The 21,988-nt window shown below is 35.1% G+C and overlaps 1 protein-coding gene across 2 annotated transcripts; it reads right to left on the bottom strand.

The window, feature by feature from the left end:
• Positions 1-498: 498 nt before the first annotated feature.
• dmrt11E (doublesex-Mab related 11E) lies at positions 499-21,376 on the bottom strand. 2 transcript variants are annotated; one of them, XM_088259467.1, is made up of 4 exons: positions 21,243-21,376; positions 9,237-9,400; positions 7,452-7,575; positions 499-2,003 (listed from the first exon to the last, which is right to left on the bottom strand). In XM_088259467.1, exons 2-4 carry the CDS (start codon positions 9,246-9,248, stop codon positions 1,465-1,467), a joined length of 675 nt encoding a protein of 224 aa, XP_088115593.1. In that variant the 5' UTR covers positions 9,249-9,400; positions 21,243-21,376; the 3' UTR covers positions 499-1,464. The 2 variants fall into 2 exon arrangements, with proteins under 2 accessions (XP_088115593.1, XP_088115592.1); XM_088259466.1 differs by lacking the exon at positions 21,243-21,376 and having other exon boundaries at positions 9,237-9,772.
• Between the last annotated feature and the right edge of the window lie 612 nt (positions 21,377-21,988).

The raw sequence follows: 21,988 nt of genomic DNA, 5'->3' as shown, positions 1-21,988 counted from the left end.
AGTGGTCGGCAACCTACTACCCTCGGATAATTGAACACTACGTCATTTTGAATTACCCACCAAGAAAATTTGATGATGATATATATTTTTTTATATTAAATTATTAATTCATTGAAAATAATTACAAAAGTATGGTGAATAAGTAATAATGTTTTTTATATCACTTTATAATTTTAAGTAAATAACAATGGTCAATTTTTACACTGTTATTATCGAACATGAGTGGCAACACTCCCTTACTATAAATTTTTTCTTTAAAAAATTACAATTTTTTAAAGAACTTTAACCCACTTATCAAATGAAATTTTCAAAATTGAATCTTTTTACCCAGTCTCACTGCACTGCACTAAGATAGCTTTCTTTTTTATGCCATTTATTTTTGATATGTCTAATTAAAAAATAATTATTAAAACAGATCCTTTGAATCCTTTGAAACATCCCTTACATAATAATTTTAACATTGTCAATATTCTAAATTAAGAAAAAAAAGAAACGATAAACGGTAAATTATTGTTGTATTTATAGATGGTCTTAATAATTACATAATCGATAGTAAATAGCAATTTACATACATTTTATTTAAGCTGTTGAGTATATACCTTTATTCTTATACAGTTTTAAAAACCATAAAGTACTTATTTGTACAAAAAATAATATAATACAGTACAGTACACTCCCGATTTTCCGGAATGGATGGTGAAAAAATAATCCCGTATAATCGATTTCCCGGTTAATCCGAAAACATGAAAAAAATGTGATCAAAGACAAATTTAAAACTGCGCTATGTGCGCTTATGTATACGAGTACCTACTTCCTTAGTGAAGCGCACGTGTTGATATCGTGATACGACTACAGACAACCAAAGAATGGACATTTTGCACTTGAAAAATATTTATTTTAAAGTGTGATACCACAAAGTATTGTTTGGATTAGAGGTAGGTAAGATCCGATCATTTAAAAGATCCGTATCAGTGAATCCGTACTCTAACACTGAAACAGTGGATCTTTCGTCGGATAAATCACACCGATAAGGCCGGAGAATTTAAATCGCAATTATTTTGACGACTAAGTAATAAAAAAAGGAAATATATTTTTAAAAAAAACGAAATATTTGTGTTTTTATTATTTACACAAATATTTCAATTTCATACTTTTTTGTGAGCCAAGGCGGCTTATTATTAGAAATAGGTATCAAATTGTGGTATAATGGGTTCGAATCTGACTTAAGACTCCGCGACACTAACCACGGGACCACAACCCGACACACAAGATTTTAAGCCGTAAGCATGACATGAGATGCTGTTATTTAATCCTTGGGAAAACAAATGTGTTCGGCCCTCAATACGTGCTTCGATATTATAAGTGGAATATTTTTTCAATGACTCAGTGTCCGGATAATCCGCTCCCCGATTACCCGACCCCGGAAAATCGGAAGTGAACTTTATGAAAATTAAAAAAAATAAGCTACTTCAAACCTATTATAGACTCAATGGAGAATGATATCTTATTCCTGCACACTTCAGCCGAGATATTTCTATCGCAGCCGCTTTTTATTTCGCAAATGGACAGCTTGTTCGATTCCACGGCTAGATCTCTATCGGTCCTTTCTATGGTTTCTTCCTCGAAGGACTTCACTTGAACAAAAGCGCTGCTGCCAACCTCCTCCGCTACCGAAGTTTCCCCCTTGAACAGGGAAAAAGAATTGTCGTATGGCAACATTCTCATATGCTCCGTTCGAATTATGAAATCCCTGACGAACGAGCTGACTGCCAGCGTGTTCAGGTTGTGGTGGAGAGCGGGCCCGGGTATATAAGGCGGGGCCTGGGCGGCGGACGAGCAGTCCTGGAGGAGGCGCGTCCGCAGCAGGGCGGCCGTGTGAGCCCTCAGGGGGGCTATCGGCAGGGCGGGGACCGACTCCAGGGCGCTGTCGGCGAAGGTCCTCCTCTTGCGTAGTCTCTCGTTCATCTCTGGGTCTCCGGTTAGGGGCACCCATCGCTGATAGCCTAAAACCAATACCTTAATTAATAATAATAATAATAATTTGGATAATTTATATGCAGCCATTTTTGTAAAATACTACCCCAAGGATAGTGGAAAGGAGATAGTGGAAACAAATAGGTTTTTTTTTCTAAAGATCATCTCACTCTCAATATTTCTAACACTACTGGTGGAAGAGTATTTCATGCCATCGGTCTGCAACAGCAAAGGCACGCTCGCCAAATTTAGTGCGCTGGTTGCGAGCCACTAAGATTACTTTACCCAAAAGATATGTAGCCGATCGAAGCATGATACGCCTTTTTATGTTCCCTTTTTACAAATTATTTTTAACTTTGACTTAAAAATGTAAATAACTTACATAACGTGTTAAATGGACGAAAACACAAAATAGTAAAAATTTACTACGCTTTGTGTCAGTCATTTTAACAGTATAGGTTTATTGGTTGGGGTGGTACGAGTAATGCATTATTAAATTGTTGCCCAAAAATAATACTTAAAGTCCAGAGATGACTCCCACAGAGGAAATATTTAAAAATGACAACTTATGACAGCTAAACTAAGATAAAAATACTTATATGTATTTATCTTTTCTGCCTACCCTTCAGTAGAAAGGGGGTGATGCTTGTTAGTGCAAGTTAGATTAAAACATTTGGGTTAAAACAAATATTAAAAATCACTATTCTTGTCATAATAACATGTGCCAATTCTTGCAATTTTGTCCTAAAAAAAGCTGGAATACATTATGAATACACATGTAAGGGGGACGAAACGAGATACTTCCTCAACGTGTAACCCGAACCGCTGAGAAATGGTTTAGAAGTGTCAAGAAACTCAAGGCGGGAAATATTTGCTGGCAAAAATGATAAAGTTTAAACGATTTCGGGGTCCTTAATGAGATCGGAGCCACGCTGTCTAGGACGAACATTTTTTGCTGGTTTGGAATTCCGGAATATGCTCAAAATGCTTTAAATATTATGAATGAGGAACCGTAGATGGTATGTCCACAGATTACCAAGAATTTTTCGACTGTCAACTATCTTGTTGAAACATACGCTGATTTATTACGAAATATGTTAAGAAAATCGTCGTCCATCATCATATTATTTGTATATAATATATAATAAAAATAATTTTGGATTTATTTAGAGCCATTTTCGTAAAATAGTACATCATGGATGCGCTTCACTGTGATCGAATTGGGGGAAATGAGATAGTGGAAATGATTTAGCAAAGAAATGTGTATTTTGTTTTTTTTTTGTTTTTATAATTGAAATGAATTTTTATACATTGTCTAAGCTGATAAAAATATGTACTTGTTGTTTTGCTGATTTGAGTTTCAAGGGAGAGATCATAATCTAAGAACACGCTTAGCAATTTGACAGCCGGTGAAGTGGTACTCCTTGAATTGGGTGGTGTCGTGCTATCAATTCAATTCTATCGTTTAGGTGTAGCTATCCAGAGATGTTGATAATTGCTAAAGTTCAGGGTAATGTAGTGGAAAGCGCATCTGGCACCGTGCTAGAGGTGCCGGGTTCGATTCTCAGGGGGGTCCTAATAAATATGGATAGTTTTCACTATGACTGGACTGGTACCTAAGGCGCAGGTATGATCACCTTGCCTTCGTGCAATTGACAATCAAGATAACACTGCGTACAGTGCCCTATGCACCATTCGGTGCGTATAAGGGTTATAAGAAGAAGAGAGTTCAGGGTGGGCGGCACAATAAAGAGAAGAATATGAATTTTCCACAATTATTTTTAAATTTGTTTTGGATCCATTGTTGTAAAAAAGTGCAACAAGTGGTAGCTGTCCCTAGAATAATACAAATATATACAAGGGACGAGACACGGAAACTGACGGCTGTGCTTTATTACTCAAGAGACAAGCTGACTTTAGTCACATCGGCTAAAACAACAGAAATAAAAGCTTGAATCTTAACACATCACTTTAACTCTTCTCAGAGCTAATACAGTCACTTAGCCGTTCATACAAAAACATTATCATCTCTTCCTGGTTCAAAGCCAGGGGAATGTAACAATACGTCTTTTTTAAGCAGTGGTTCATTTCCCCAGGGTTTTAGATCAATTTGGGGACAACTGTTAGGGAGCGGTGGTGTTTTGATAGGATATTCGACACCACGGGGAAATGAATAAACAAAAATATAATATTAATGGGTGTTAGGTTTGTAAATGAGAAGCATGGGACACGCTGAGCCCGGCGGGTGGCGACGGAAGACGGCCAAATGTACATAATTTATTGGCATGATTCTCTGTCTCCGTAGTGTAGTGGTTAGCGGGCTTGGCTGCCGCGCTGGAGGTCCCAGAGGAAGACAAAATAATTGTGTGATTACTTCTCTCGCTGTGGTCTCAATCTATGATTGGTCCGCAGCAAAAAAAATACATATATTTCGCCATTCTGGTCTATTATGCGCATTACTTATTCTTACCTAAATGATAGACCGGAATGGCGGAGGAAGTGTCTTTTGTTGCTGCAAACCATTCCACAATATTGAGACCACAAAAAAGACTTGTTCTTATTTATTTAATACTAGCTGTACCCGGCCACTGGTTGCTGTACCTCAGTCAGGTTAAATGAAAAAGAAAAAAAGAGAAAGCACACATTTCTAAGGTGTTTAATTTGACAACGCTTGTGGATATACAATGCTTTATATAGCAGCTGTCAAGAAACACGCTATTCACCATAAGCAATGTCCATAGGCTGGTTAAGTGATGACTTTATACGCTGTAAATACCCAGACTTCCATATTTTTCTTTATCTATGTTGAGATGTAAAAAAAATAACAATTTTATTTATAAAGTTGAGACACGCGCGTAGTCGAATGCAACGTTGTGTCAAAATTTCAGAGCAATCAGTGAACAAACTGGACTGATACATGAAATAGCAAATAAAGTGTAACCTCTCATAACTTTAATTATGAGTAATTTGCATTACGAATAAAATTGTATAAAAGTTGCTCCCTAAACGAGCGATATTTCGCATAACGAGTCACGGAGAAAGGGTAAGTCCCTTTTTCACGACATTCACCGGGACTAGCCGGGACTTGCGCGCCAGTAAAAACAAAAAAATGTTCGACTAACGAGTGTTTCATTTAACAAGTAAGATTTTGGAACGAATTATTATCGTTATGAGAGGTTCCACTGTATAATCGCATTTTTTATAGGTAGCTCCCAAAAAATCTATCAAATAATGAGATTTTAGCGCTTGCGATCTGCTAGACTTGATAAGTATTTAGTTTGTACGTTATAATATATAGTGGCATATCTTTGGAGCGTTTGATGTAATGACGTGCTGTTTTTATTGAGCTCCCGTTTGGTTAGCAGGTAGGGGGGGATGGGGATGGGGGCACACGCGACTCCCGAAACAGGTGGCCGCAGCCGGTGAAGCACGGGACGAACTAGGCATTAAATGCCCACATATGAAAACAACACAAGCATTGAGAGCCAGGTTAGGTTAGGTTAGTTGGGTTGAATTAGGTTATCAGGAAAATCTTAGTGTATTTTCTGTTCTGATTTATTAAAACGTATAACAATTTAATTACCAAAAACACTCAAACCCATTTTTTCACACAAAAGAATGTATGACAAATGGGTATTAAAAATACAAAATACAATAACAAAAGAAAATTAATATTGGATGAATTTTATTTTTGCAATTGAATTAATCCAGCTATTAAGGCAATTCGCAAAAATCAATCATTAGATTGATCAGAATCAATCATTAGATTGATTTTTGGCTATCAATCATTAGATTGATTATCAACAACAACAAAAAATTCAAACGCATCCTCGCTCTGTCATTATTTTGTCAGCTTCCTTTAACTATTTTTTTAATTGTCTTGACCGATTTAATATACAAAAACTAATGCATTTTAAACTACAAAACGGTATTGTGGTACATATGTACCCTCACATATCCCTCACATATATCCCTCACACGATGCATCGCGATGGACCGATCAAGCTAAGGCAGCCTCAGCGCAGCCAAGGGATAACTGGAGAAGAGACATTGCTTCGATAAGGGTCACAACCCTCAGTAATGAGGAGTAATACGGAGAAGATGATTGTTATTATTATTTCTAGTTCAGCTCTGGATTCGTGTATAGGTTGGCACAATGGATGGAGATGTCGGTAATAAAAGACAAATTGTTCCTCTCGCGCTGTGTTTACTCTGCGGAGTTTGTTCCGCGGAGCGGTGTACACAACAGCCGAGGATTTTTCACTGAAATCGATACATGCATCGCGAGACATAGCAACTCACTCTCGTTGATTTATAGCCAATTCCGATCATCTCCGGCTCTTTATTCTTGTTTTATGGGCCCATCTCTCATCAAGGGAAGTTCTTTTAAATAAAGTTAAATGAAACAACAAAGAAACGGGTGTTTGGCAAGATAATAGTGGCGTGTTGCCACTCTTTTAATATACATTATTTTCGGCTGTAAGTTGTAAACCTCCGCTATAAAACCCAAGGTCCATTCGCAGATTGATTCTTAAATAACAATTAAAGAATTTTCTGAGATGTAAAAGATATGTTTGAGCGTCGAAGTATGGGGAAAAACGACCGAAAACACATTAGGCGCTTAGAAAGGAAATTTACTTTAAGGTCGTATTTATATTAAGTCAGTTACTGATATCAGTACTGGCGTAATCGGGAAGCGGATTATCCGGACACTTAGGGCGCTTGTCCACTTCCCGGAATTATACGGAATATTACCATCCGGCACGTCAGTTAGCATTTTAAAACGATGATTGGCTTGGATTGGATTGTGCTTTTGTCCATATTTCTTCGGATCGATGCTCTTGATCGGTGCGTTAACACATTGCGCGCAAATTCGATCACGCTAAACTGTCGTAGTCGTTTTCATTTTTCAAAACCGGACTGCCGGACGGTCAAATTCCGGGTAGTGGACAATCGCCCTTACACTGTTTACATCGGGATTTATTATTTATTATTATTATTATTGTATTTACAAACTTGTATTTATTTGTGACAGGGATATTGAAATCTTTTAAATGTAAATTCACAGTAAAATTGGGATACAATTGTATTTTGTTTCACATTTTCAATAAATTTCGCAACTCACATAATTAAAAAAACATTGCTTCGCAAGAGTAGGTCTGTCAGAAAGCCTAGATGCTTCTGTATCGGATCTCGAAATGCGGTGGGACAGCTTTCAATATGTTTACACCGGGATTGAAAGCTTTTAAATGTAATAATGACATAATTTGTAATTATCATAGTCGGTGAAAATTGTTTACATACGGCGACATTTGCATTTATGTATACTATTAACAGGATGTTTTAATTTTTTTACATTGACCGGATTTTTTGTCCGTTATATCAGAAGTTCGTTAAATAGAGATCCGTTATATCGAGGTTTTACTGTATTTAATAACAAAAAGGAACATGAATAATTGATGTTGCTTGGTACTTACCATTGATAATATCGTTAGCCAAGTTAGCTTGCTGCAAATTGCGCAGCTGTTTCTGGTAATGTCTCTTCTGCGCTAATAGTGCTGCAAGGCCTTCCTGGGAGCATTGCTGTCTGCGTAGAGCCACCTACAAACCAAGTAAAAATATTGATGATAAATATTGTATATAGTGAAGACAGACAACGGGAGAACAGAACGAGGACAGCCCAAAAAGACTTGACACGACCTGATCAAGCGGAACCTAAAATCTGGTGGTGTCAAAATTCTGCGTAATCAGAGGGAATATATGAATAGATGTATGGATATGAATGACGCTAGGAAAGTACGTCAGGACAGAAGAGTGTGGCATTCCATCCCCTCTGCCTACCTCTGCGCTTCCCACCTATTGAAAATAATTTCATGTTTGAAGATTGTCGGCAAAGACAGATTGGCGAACTATCCTCTCTGCCTACCCCTGCAGTGAAACGAGGTGATGGTAGTAGTAGTATTAGTAATATACATATATATATATATATATATATATATATATATATATATATATATATATATATATATATATATATATATATATACACAGTGTATATACAGTGGAAATCGGTTATAACGCCGGTTTAAGGACGGTGTATCTGACCCGTGTTATATGATGACCGCGGTATAAACAAATTGTCCAAAATTATAATTTTTTCTATGAAGAACAAAACATTTAAAAATACATGTTTGTGATTTTTATATAAGTAATAGAAATATAAATCATAACCCAATTTATTATTTCTACTAAATCTCTCCAGCCAGGGGACGACATAATATATGGAATGTAATAAAAAAAGTCCGCCTCCATAGTGTCGCACCATGCTGGAGGTCCCGGGTTCGATTCCCAAGAGGGTCAAAATAAATATTAGAGACTTTTTAGTTTAATATTTATTTAATATGACCCTGGACTGGTACCTGAGGCGGAAGGCTGATCACATTTCCTTCATGTATTTAACGATCAAGATAACACTGCTTCTATACGATGCAGTGCCCTTTGCACCATTGGATGCGGATAAGAGTTAGGAGGAGTAATAAAAAAGATCTGAGGCCAAGCGAGGACAAAAAATTTGAGTTTTTATTTAATCTTTTTTTTATTAAAGAGTCATCAACCGTCCATGATAGTAAATTAATTTAGTAAACGTTACATTCTTTATTTCGGATTTATTTTGTTTGGGTGCCTATAAAAATATTATTTGACAAGAACTTTAATCTTTATGTCTTTTAAGGTCAATTTTAATTTATCTTGCAGTGTTTTTTTGCGCTGACTTATTTAAAAAAGACTTATCCACATACAGTAGAACCTCGGAAATCCGAAATCCCGGGAAAGTTTTTGAAGAAAAACATTCTAAAATCACGCAAAGACGGAATAACACATTTATTTTTACATAAAACTATTATATATGATCTAATTTTGTTTCAAAGTTGTTGAAATGTTAATAAAGTATACAGTACTGTACCAGTATTGCTACTCAAGTACCTACCTATTGTAATATTTGCTTGAAATGTAAATACATAGTTGCAAATAATAAGAATATTAGATGGCCTATGCCACAGTACGTGCCACCCTATGGTGGCACGTACTGTGTTACAAATTTCTCGGTTAATCCGAACTTTTCCAAATCCAAACAAGCCACAACCCTAATTAGTTCGGATTTCTGAGGTTACATGTAAAATATGGCAACTTAAGTTAGTTTCGTATAGATGCGAGCGCAACCGGCACTGCAACCGATTGATGCAGTCTCATCAACATCAACTCACCTGTGCAGCCATGACTCTCTGGCGTTCCACCACCAGCCTACAGCTAGCGCATGAACAATCCCTCCATCTGCATACCCTTTTGTGTCCTTTTAAACAGGAAATCACCCCGTGGTTTCTGCAGCGAGCACATTTTGGCGTACGCAAAAGTCTTCTTGTACGAGGTTCTGACGACATTTCGAAATTACGAAATACACATTATAACAAACACTGATTTGATTAATTTAAATATAAAAAAAACGGGGCACGTTATACAACAAAATTATTTAGACAAGTAGGTAGGTAGGTAGGTACCCACGCTTTTTAAACACACTATATTTGAAATGAAAATGACGTTTATTTTTGTTTTATCACTTTTGAAAAAAGAATTTGTAAGGTGGCTATATACATACGTGCTAATTTTATTGCCGTGATTCTAGATACAAATTCGACGCTGAAACGATTTTGTGTTCGTATGTAAATCTCTTTGTATTTTCCTTTCCGATATGTATTTCAGTAGCTTACTGAATGCTCCCGATTTATCTGACTTCCTGGTACCTACTGAGCTTTATGAGAGGATGATCCGTTGGGCGGGAAAACAAATATTGCTAAGTGGATGGGCGTGGTAACATGGAAATCTGACAGTTTATTGGCTCTTGTATTCAAAGGGGCGTATCGTTATTTAATAAAATATATTTTAATGTAACAGATATTTAATAACAGAAATTTATATCGACTTTCTGTTATATTTTATATTCGTTCTTCTACTGGCTTGGGATTACACTACTACTCCTAATATCATCACGCCGTTTTTCTTCAGGTATAGGTAGAGAGAATGGAAAGTCTTACTCGTCTGTCCTGAAATACACTCCTAGCTTACTACACATCCATACAACTAGTCATACATGCCCTCTGGTTACATAAACTTCTTCTTACCCTTATACGCACCCAATGGTGCATAGGGCACTGCATCGTATTAACGCTGTGTTCTCTTGATTGTTACTTACACGAAGGTAAGGTGACTCCTGCGCTTCAGGGACCAGTCCAGGGTAATATTAAATGAATATCGAAGTATAAAATCACTAATATTTATTTTCACCTCTCCCTGGGAATCGAACCCGGGACCTCCAGAGCAGTAGCTAAACACGCAAACACTACGGAAAAAGAGCATTCAATGGAATGGAAATCATGATGAAATAATACAACGTAATGTTAATGATTTCAGTTTGTTTAAGGCCTTACTCGCAATAGTAAAATTCATTAAGCGTCCGGCTGAGGTGAGAACCGGTCGTATCCTCACGCCCGATTTTTTTTTTAGAAAATACATTGGATTTATTTTTGGTTGATATGTGTATATTTATTCAATATACACATATCTGAATAAATATATATTGAAAAAGAATAACTCCTTACCTTTCAATAACTCCTTTGTGTTCACAACCATATTTTTATTTCGAAGAAAAATTAATTTATTCACTACAAAAACGGTTTTTTAAGAAAAAATATTTACGTCAAATGTTACCTGGGATTAGAGAAAATTATGTCGAGATTTATCGCATATTGGACCTTAGTAAAATAATTTTTAAATTTGTTTAATAAAGAAAAAAAACATTATTATGAAAACATCCCTCGAACATAATATAGTCTGTAGAAGATGTTATATTTGTAATTTGAGGGTTAAAGGGAGAATTGTAATTGACACCAAATTGGATAAATAATAATCTGATACATTACCCTCGGAATAACACCCCTTTCCCTACCTTCCCTCCCCGAGCAGTGCTGACCGCCACCCTGAATTATCAGAATAAGCTGGTAATTCTCACGAATAAATCGGATACTCTCATTTGATTGAATTCTCTGTTCCCAGAAGCTAAATCACTCGGGTTTCTTTAATCAAGAGTCTAGATAATATCAATATGTATCTAAGAATACATATTTACAATACAATAGACAATGGCGATCCAAGAACATGTGCTTCTACACATTTCGCTCACTCCTTTCAAGAACGTCATAAACAAATAACTTGATTTTTCAGGAGACCTTTTTTCAAGTTAAAAAATATAATACAATGTATTAAAAATAAATATCAAGCCACTTATTGAACTTTTTACTGTGCAACAGATCATTTTAGGTAAAACCTGAATGTTTTTTCTCCATTTGAAAAATATTTAGTTTATTTAAAAATATAATTAAACAATACCTTTTCTTCAAAATGCAAAAACAACACTTTCTGCCCTGTAGTGGGTAAATATTAAAATAAAAATATGCCTCTTTTGCTGGGATATGGTACATTTTCTGGGCATTCCAAAAACATGCACAACTGAAAATTGACGATTTTTTTATTTATGACGTTCTTGAAAGGAGTGAGCGATTTGTGAAATTTATTATTAAAGCTTTATGAAAATATGTCTTTGCATTAAGAAACAAATAGAACTATTAAACTTTACGGAATACATGGCAATTTTAAACACCTAAACACGCCAGCTCGCATTTACTACGCTGAGAAGGTTGGGGCTTGTGCTCCTGTATATCTCGCCGCCGTCATGGAGTACCTGGCTGCCAAGGTGTTGGAGATGCCCGGCAATGCCATCAGAGACGACGAGAAGACCAGCATCAACCCCCGCCATCTGCAGTTGACTGTCCACAATGACGGGAGCTCAACAAGCTGCTCTCCGGCGTTACCATCGCTCAGGGAGGCATACTGCCCAACACCTTGGCCATGCTCCAAACCAAAAAGACCGAGAAGAAGGATCATTAATATTTTCATATCATTATCCATATCTGTATAAGCACTCTTGAGGTAGTATTTTTCGAAATGGCGCTACATAAATTATCCAAAATCAGTATTTTATTAAAGAATGAACAATCTTTTTAAATCATTAAAATTATAATCATCGCAGATCACAATTACATCACTTTATGGTAACGTACATAGAACCACAAGATTCAAAACACAGAAACACATCAAACAAAGTACTAGTATCTTATCAAACAATCTGCAATCTTCAAATAAATCTTACTTCAATTTATCCTACTTCGATTGGCGGGAACCGTATTCCCGACACTAGTTTCACAGTAAAGTGTATAAACAACTTCGCCACGGGGCATATGAATTTGGTTCGGATAAGGGTTACAATAAAAAGTAAGAATTACTTAGTTTTTTTTAAATAAACATATTTTATAAACATAAAAGATGTATAATAAAGATGGAAATTTTTATTCGCTTTCAAAGCGCAATATTATGTATGCATGTTTTGACAGTCGAGCAGTCAAAATGTTGTCACACTATCTCGTTACAGCGCTGCGCTGAAAAGTTGTCTGAAAATCTGAAACTCTTGAAAGCTACATAACTCTATTCTTAACACGATAAACTTATTTTAGAATTGAGATATGTAGAAAATTTCTTGATGAATTATTCTGAGTTGCTGCAACAATTCATCGCTATTAGATATTTCATGTTTTCCAGTTGTTGGAAATTGTATTTTTTTTAAACGAACGCTGAAAAAGTTGTTTTATTTTATTTATTTGTTCAACACAATTAATCAACTAAAAATATTATTTTATCAACTGATTCGGAAGTCACTTTGTGGTAATATCTTTTCATTTTAAATGTGAATTTTACCTGGTAAATATCACAATTTACGAAGTAAAATTTTAAATAAAAATTTGCACTATGAAATGGGGATAGGGGTAAGAAGTTAGAAGTGTATATATATATATATATATATATATATATATATATATATATATATATATATATATATATATATATACATATATAACGAAATAATTATTTATACAGTATAAATATTAACGTTACATAAAAAAATTAAATTGGTTTAATTTTTTTACCGTTCTTCTCATAAGTTTGTAAGAATTTACTTTTTTTTATATCAGACACTGGATTATCAACCCTACGAATGATGTATTCATATTAAACAGGGTGTAAGCCCTCAGACTTCCATCTTCTTTTATATAATAAAAATGGTAAATATTTTTTAAAATACATATTAGCATATCAGGCAAGAGTCTTCGAGATAGAATAAGAAACGCCAGGACCAGGGAAATATGCGAGATCGAAGATGTCGTTAGGTGGGAAGGCAACGAAAGAGACAATGGTATGCACATGTGAGGAGAATGGAACCATCCAGACTCCCTTACATCGCACTGTACGGCCAACCCCATGGTAGACGACTCCCGGGCAGACCACCAAAGAGATGGATCGATAGCTGGGAATCGACATCGCAGGAGGCTAACCCCTCTTAAAAACAAGCCACAAGGCCTACACCATGAAGAAGAAGAAGAAGAAGATTTAAAAAAAAGGTAGATGTTTCATCACAAGTTGAAACACATAGTTTGTTTTATGAGTGTTCACTGATTTCTTGAATGTTTTTCGCAGATACTTTGTGGCACATTTAATAGACTTTAAAAAATAAAACAACTTTGTTAACTATAACCTAACTATGAGTATTTCAATGTTTAAGAATTAGTACATAAACCCTGATGATGGCAAGGTTCTTGTCGAAACCGGTTGGAAAAAGTGTACCAATAAAAAGTGGTTAAAACAAAGTTGTTTTATTTTATAAAGTTTAAACTGATTTTGTCCATTTCGTTACCATTTCATAGAAATGGGTGCATTTAAAATGCATATTTGCAAAGTAAAGAATGCATATTTATTTCAGTTTATCATCAGTACCGTCGAGTAACTGTAGACGCGTCAGGAGCTGTCTTCAGTATCTGATGCCAAGCGATGATTAATAGATCCTGCGCCTTGTGACAATTACTATTCCGAATGCTATCGAGTAAGTATGAGTGTACACGTGTTCAGGCGCTCTTTCCAGAAAAAATGAGATAGATATCACTAATGGACTTTTTTGTTTGTAAGCAAATAAGGAAAAAACTATGGTTGGCTTAAAAAGAAAAAAGGTTTCCAATGCGTAAAAGAGTACGCAACCAAGTATTACTACTTTATCGAGTTGTTTAAAAATTTCGAAAAATTAATAAATTGTTTGTGCCATAAAACTAGCTGCATAGCTCAAATAATAGATTGAAAGCCTATAAGGCTTCTAAATACCCAGAATTCCATATTCTTCTTTTTTATTTTTTATTTTATTTTATTTTATTTTATTTTTATTTTATTTTATTTTTATTTTATTTAATTGGGAATTGTACAGCTTACATATAAAAAATTACATAAAACAATAGTTACATTAACAATAATAAACATTACATTACATTAACAAAAAACAGTTACGTTAAAAAAAAAACAATTAAACAATTCCACATTTCGCTCACTCCTTTCAAGAACGTCATAAATCAAAATACTTGATTTTTCAGGAGGACGTTTTTAAAGTTAAAAAATATAATACAATGTATTAAAAATAAATATCAAGCCACTTACTGAACTTTTTACTGTGCAACAGATCTTTTTACATAAAATCTGAAGGTTTTTTCTCCATTTGAAAAATATTTAGTATATTCAAAAAAATTATTAAACAATACCTTTTCTTCAAAATGCAAAAACAATACTTTCTGCCCTGAAGCGGGTAAATATTAAGTTAAAAATATGCCGCTTTTGCTGGGATATAGTACGTTTTCTGGGCATTCCGAAAACATGCACAACTGAAAATTGACGATTTTTGATTTATGACGTTCTTGAAAGGAGTGAGCGATTTATGTTATAAAACTATTAAAAAACATTCAGAGATTAAACAAAAAACAAAAAAAGGGTATATTAAGATTTGGTTTTACATACTTACGTTCTAAGAAGGATATTAATAAATAATTATAAATACACTTTAACAACACCTTATTTTCATTTAAAGCAATAATATGTATACATACATATGTATTACAAAAAAAAATATAAATAGTTTGTATAAGTAATTGTATAAGTAATATTTGGATGCGATAATGTCTGGGTGCATCATACCCTGCCACATTTTAGTGCTACTTTTACTCACCACGTTCACGCCGGGTTAAAATAGGAAAGTCATTAATTTCATTAATTGATTCGGCAGTCACTTTGTAGTAATTTAAGTTTTACTTGGTAAACACCACTATTCCTTAAAATCTATTGTGACACGTGTTCTAACTGATAAAATATAAGTTAAAGAATAAAAATCTGAAACAGCTCCAACCCGCGTCATACATTTTCATCCTTCAACGTCCCAAGGACACAACTCTAAAATTTAGTATTATAGTATTTTTTTTGTCATCTCATCAAAGGTGAAGAAGAATATGGAATATATTCTTTGATGAGATGTCAAAAAATAGTATGAAATAACTCTTGTAATTGGAGATAATCCAGATTTTGTGAACAAGTATTTGGACACACTCAAAATGTTGTAGTATTATAGTTGTTTCAACTAGATATGAAACTTCTATCGTTCCTCTTTTATATGAAAGAAGATTGATGTCTGAGCATCTCAGGGCTTACGACCTGGCATTTGGCTGGCTTAAGCGATCACTTTATACACTTGTGTAACATTCACCATTCCACCCATTATTGAACATCTATATTGCATTAATTCTTGAAAGCAGACATCCATTTTTAATCATATAAAAGAGAAACGATAGATGTTAACGATAGATGTTAAACGTATCGTGTTTGAAAATGAAATGCATCGAAATACGTGTCACAATGGATTTTAAGAAATAGTGGTATTTACCAGGTAAAAATTAAAATAAAAGAAGTCATTTACAGGATAGGTGTGGGGTAAGCAGGGCTTTTTTTCATGTAACGCGATGGAACGGCGTTCTGACACTTTTTTTCTTGGACATATTTTTTTTATATTTTCAAAATTGAAAAAAATAAATTGGACGAAACAATGTCTGTGCTTTCGTAATTACAATCTGTATTTACAACATTTTGAGTGTGTCCAAATACTTGTTCACAACATCTGGATTATTTCCAATTACAGGAGTTATTTTCATATTATTTTTTGACATTTCATCAAAGATGAAGAAGAATATGGACGTCTTCCATATTCTTCTTCATCTTTGATGAGATGTCAAAAAATAATACAATCTGTATTTATATAATTGATGATCAAAATGATAAAATATGGTATTGTAATGAATATTTAAATGATTTTGATTTTTTTTAGTAAAAAGCTTGACATGAAGTGAGTTCCGGAACCTTTTTTGTTTAAAAAAAGCCCTGGGTGTAAGTACTTCTATGAATTTACTTGCTAAATGAGCTCCACTGTAGTTAGTAGTTAGACCAACCGATGTACACATTTACGGGTTGACATGTGACACGATGACAAGCAGAAATACATGTTGGTAACATCAATAGAGTCACAACTCGAACTAAAGACGTGTCACTCCTGACGGCTTATAATACTTTCAAAATAATAATTTCAAAACCTCTCTAGAAATCTAATAGCTTGCTTCATTGCCAAATAAATACGCAAAGGACAGGGCATTTACAAAATAATATAATTACAATAATTTAATACAATCACCCGCCAAAATTGGTGTATTAGTATATATATAAACACTGATGGATATATTGTATGTTATATTGAGAGACGTTCGAATGGTGATATAAGAAAAGAATGCAAGGATTAGAGAGGAAATTTAGAGAGGTGTGTAGAGATGGCTCGGGCATGTGAATCGAATGTGTGAAGAAAGAAAAGTAAAACAAACTTATGGCGAATGTGGTTGGTAATAGAAACAGAGGAAGCCCGAGGAAAACTTGGCATGGTCAAGTATTTCATATACTTGGGCGTGGTCAGGTTCGAGTCGGAACCTTTACGCCGCTTCTCCGCAGGGTTAGGCAGAGAGAATAGAACCAATCTGTTTTTTCAAACAATCTTCGCCTCTTCCACTTAATGCCTCCTCATAATACATACACGCCGATAATTCCGACTTATTACTTATTATTACTATTACCTAACAAGGGCCCAGAGCAGCCGTGTTAGCTTTGAGAATAGGTGTCTGCGAAGAATTTTAGGCGTTCGGTGGTTTGTGAGGAATGAAGAGATAAGGCGTAGGACGCAGCAAATCTTTGTCACAACTGTCGTCAAGAAAAGGCATTTCAGTTGGCTTGGTACATGTGGTACTCCGCATGCCTCCCGAGAGCCTTATCATCTTGCCTCTTTTACAAGGCAGGACGACCACTGCTGTCAATTCGTTGGCAGTTCTCGTCTGAACTTTGGGAATTGGACCCGACTAGGGAGGATGCAAGGGAACTGGTGGCCGACAGAAAAGCCTGAAGACAGTTTTGTGGACTCCATATGCTCCACATATGGTTGAATATTTTGATTTGATGTGGATAAAGTAAAAACTTGTTGTATAAAACTATGCCGAATACGAATTTTTACTGAATATTCCATGCATCTTTAGGGCGATTATCCACTACCCGGAATTTGACCGTCCGGCAGTCCGGTTTTGAAAAATGAAAGCGACTACGACAGTTTATCGTGATCGAATTTACGCGCGACGTGTTCACGCACCGATCAAGAGCACCGATCCGAAAAAATATGGACAAAAGCACATGCCAATCCAAGCCAATCGTGGTTTTCCGGAATTCCGCGTAGTGGACAAGCGCCCTTAGTGTTCATCAAGATGCGAGCCGGTAGCAAAAATTTTAGCAGCATATCACTGACTATACCAACTTAAATGGTATACCTAAAACATAAGATTAATCAGCTTGTCTTCATGCATATGCATTAGGGGTTTTTAAGAAGGATAAGAAGAAATCTAAAAATACTATGCTGAAACAATTAATATTTCCAATTATTATGTATCTGACAAGATAGTTTCTTCGCGCGCGCTACAAAAAATAGAAAAAGAAGGAGGCATGTGACGGACGGGCGGGAAAGAATGTCACAAGCGTTTTGCTAAGGATAATGTTTCAAGTAAAAAACTGTTTGGGGAATTCATCCAGATCCAAGTTGCTGACACTCGAGTGATGTACGACGAGAGACGCGCATTTATTATCGCATTCCGCCAATGTGTTCGGATTATTTAAAGAACATATGATACAGAATGGGAATTTTGGGGATAGTTCGAAAAAAAGTAAACTACAAAACATATTCATATACACCAGTCTTTCTCAAAGTGGGCGATAAAGCCCCCTTGTGGGCGCTGGTGGCCTGGGGGGGCGATAAGGGTCCCAGAAAAAAATCAGGGGTATTGAAGTGGTTTAGGGGGGCTATGGCTGAATTGTAATTTCATAACATAATATAAACATTTAAAATTACTGCCGGTACGTGGAATATTGTGGATGAGTATCATCGTTGAACAACAAACTAGACAAAATATCGGAATGTTTTAGTACACAACCATGATACACGATTTATACACAACGAAGGTTTGATAGTCCCAAGACAATAAATATGGGAGTCGAACACTGCAATATATCGTTCCGAACATTTTTAATTTGTTGCCGACGGATGTTAGAGGTCAAAATAAAATATGGAACAAAGGCAAAATCAAGGAATGGGTAAATGATCAAGAGTTAATTTTATGAAAATTGTAAAATGTATATACTTATTCTTAATTTTTCTCTATTTTTTGTGTGTATATTAGGTTAAAATGGTTAAAAACAATAAAAATGTATTTAAAAAAAACTCCACCGACAAGATACAAGGTGGCTTGGTGGGTCTCTGCAAAATGTTTTTTTTTTTTTTAAATACTTATGTTAAAAATTATGATTTAAATAAATGTATAAAAAAATCCAAAAATCTACTCAATATTTGTAAAACCTACTTGCTACACAATATCGATTATTTAGTTCATATTTCTGCCCTGTTTGATTGTATAAAAATTGGGACCCTTGGAATCGAACCCGGGAACTCCAGTACGGTAGACGAACGTGATGACCATTATACTACGGAAACAGACGCCTAATGAATAGTTGCAAAAAATGCTATAATAATAAATTACCTACTGATAGTATTTCTGTAAATGTGATCAAAATACCGATATAAACACACATGATACCTAAGGTAAACAACATGAATATTGGAAGTTATTTTAATAAAAATAATAAACATGTGCTAAGATAGTTTGGAAACGTGGAATGAATGGATGAGGAAAGAATAGTAAAACAAATTTATGAAGCGAATGTAGTTAGAAAAAGGAGCAGACAAAGACCGAAAAAACTTGATAGGCATGATCAGGTATGTCAAATATTTAAAAACTGTCAGGTCGAAATAGTCGGCGGATATTTATGAAGAGATGCATGAATGTGGAAGAGGCCAAGTATGTTTGCAAAGACAGAGTGGCGAGGCGTTCTAGTTCTAGTTAGTTAGTTAGATTAACAGAAAATTAAAAAAAAAAAAACAAACTTATGGCCAACACGAGACGGCTGCTCATTCGATGATTGTTTAAATTCTTTACAATTATTGTTTAATAGGCATCGGGGAACAGGACTTCATTATTTCCAAGTTTACGGAATGGAATATCAAATTTTATTTGATCCGGTAATGAAGGAACAACGATCATGTACCTCCATTTGATGTTACTATTTGCTGTATTGTATATTAACTTGATAATGCGTTAAATTGCATTGTGGAGATACCAAAGTATTCATTCAAATGAGTACTGAACGAATTTCACACACAATTAATATTTTTAACGCCATATTATAAATACGGCTTGTCTGCTGTTTTAGATTGAGTTAAGGGGTCTCATTGTTCGCTATAGCAAATAATCCTTTTGTATTGTAGTATTTAAGTATGCGTACCTATCGCAATTTCGAATAGCAATAAAGGCTCTTTGTTTATTACGATAACAGATGTTTTCCATACTAATATTTTTATTTTTATTTTCTTTCAATTTTATGAATTCATGTATTAATTAAAATTGTAATATTTTAATGAATATGTCCATGGAAGCCAAGCTAGCGGTTCACAACGGCGTTCTGGTACCGTATGGAAGTGAAACATGGAACTGGCAGAGGAAGGATGAAAGCAGACTGAACGCTGTTGAAATGCGCTCCCTCAGACGAATGTGTGGAAAATCATTGTATGACAGAATTAAAAACAAAGATATAAGAAAGGAATGTAAGGCTGAACAAGGAATACTTGAAAAGATTGGGAAGAGTTCTTTACGGTAGTATGGACATGTGGAGCGAATGGATAATGAGAGAATGACTAAGAAAATATATGTGGCGAATGTGAGCGGGAAAACAGAAGGAGGACGACCAAAAAAAGACTTGGCACGATCAAACCAATCAGAACCTAAAATCAAGTGGTATCAAAAGTCTGCGTAATCGGAGGGCATGTATGACTAGATGTATGGATGGCAAGGAGGCGAGGAGTGTATGTCAGGACAGAGGAGTGTGGCGCTCCATCCTTTCTGCCTACCCCTGCGGGGAAACGGCGTGATGGTAGTAGTAGTAGAAGTAGTTGTAATACATTTCTTAGTATCCGAATGGAAATTATTAGAATATAATCATTCGCATATTAATCAAAATTATCTCATCAGTGTATTCATAGTTTATTGTAATTAATATCCTGTACGGCGGTATTCAGTGATGCTTTTAAATTTTGAACGTGTAACTAAAAGTCCATAAAAAAACATAGTAGGTAGTCCTCACCCCCCTGTATCGTACCCTCATCTAGTTAGAATCGTCATATATATATATTCTCACGTAAAAGGCCAGATCAGAAATACAAACAAAAAAGATTACAAGAATAACGCGCTTAGTGAAGAAAACATGCCAGATATTCGTTTTTTTCTGCTTGGTTACTTCTGGAATTCAAATAAAGGTAATTTTTTATACGCAGTGCTAATAAGTGTTTTTATAAACAGTTAATAATAAATTTAAATGCTCTACCAAAATACAGAATAACTCGAAATTTTATAAAGGCAGCAAATTGGATTTTTTTCAAAAATTACCTAACGCCCAAGTGACTGGATCTAGCTGCGGCTTATGCAACACCGTTTATCATGACCCTATTAAGGCTTCAACTTGAGATAAGTTTTATAGCCTATACCTACTCTACTCAGATTTATCCTTTATGTTTAAGTTACTATAATTTCATAAGTGAAAATTCTAGGTAAAACACTCACTTGAAAAAATTCACTTATTGCACCGTGCTTTTATAGTGGGGACTGAGCATTTCGTCGTAACGTAACGTGGTTACATCGCTCGCGGCGAGCATCCGAAACTATGGATGGAGCGTTCGGCTCGCTGTACTGACTATATGAATGCTCGCATCGTAACGTGTTACGCTACGATGAAATGGCTCCGATCAGTCCCTACCATTTTACTAACGAGTAGGTACTAAGATTTTTTATATATTTTTTTTAAATGTTCCTGTTGGTCTATGGTCTATTTTCTGATTCTATGGTGTTTACCAAACACAGCTGTGATCTGACGTTTCTCAAAATGGTGTTGAGCCGAACGACTTATTGTTTGTAAAATTAATCGGCTCTTTTATTACGCCCAATCACTATTTTCTAGCATTCCCTTAAGTCTGGTGTGTATATTGTATTGTAAACATTGTTTATATTATCACGCGTTTATGTAGATTTTACCAGTGTAATCGAATTGAGATTTCGCCGAGAAAGTGAAATGCACTTAATGTATTTAGCATAACTTGCTATCATCGTGAAGAGTTTAACATCTTGCATTAAACATGTTAGTATTTGTAATTGTTTAATATTACCGCTTGATGTTTTGTTCTCGTTTCTTGTTCTAATTTGCTGTTTTCTTGTTTTGTTTCAATTTGAAATAACGTCTTTAAATTTACCGGGCAGTAGGTCTACAATATGAGAAGTAATAATAATAATAGTAGGTTTTTGTTATGACCTCA

This window comes from Brachycentrus maculatus, unplaced genomic scaffold (genome assembly GCF_059751285.1).
Source record: "Brachycentrus maculatus isolate JH-2025_06_01 unplaced genomic scaffold, ASM5975128v1 h1tg000117l, whole genome shotgun sequence".
Taxonomy (NCBI): Eukaryota; Metazoa; Arthropoda; class Insecta; order Trichoptera; family Brachycentridae; genus Brachycentrus; species Brachycentrus maculatus.
The sequence above is the reverse complement of the archived record's forward strand: the minus strand, read 5'-3'. Positions and strand labels throughout refer to the sequence as shown.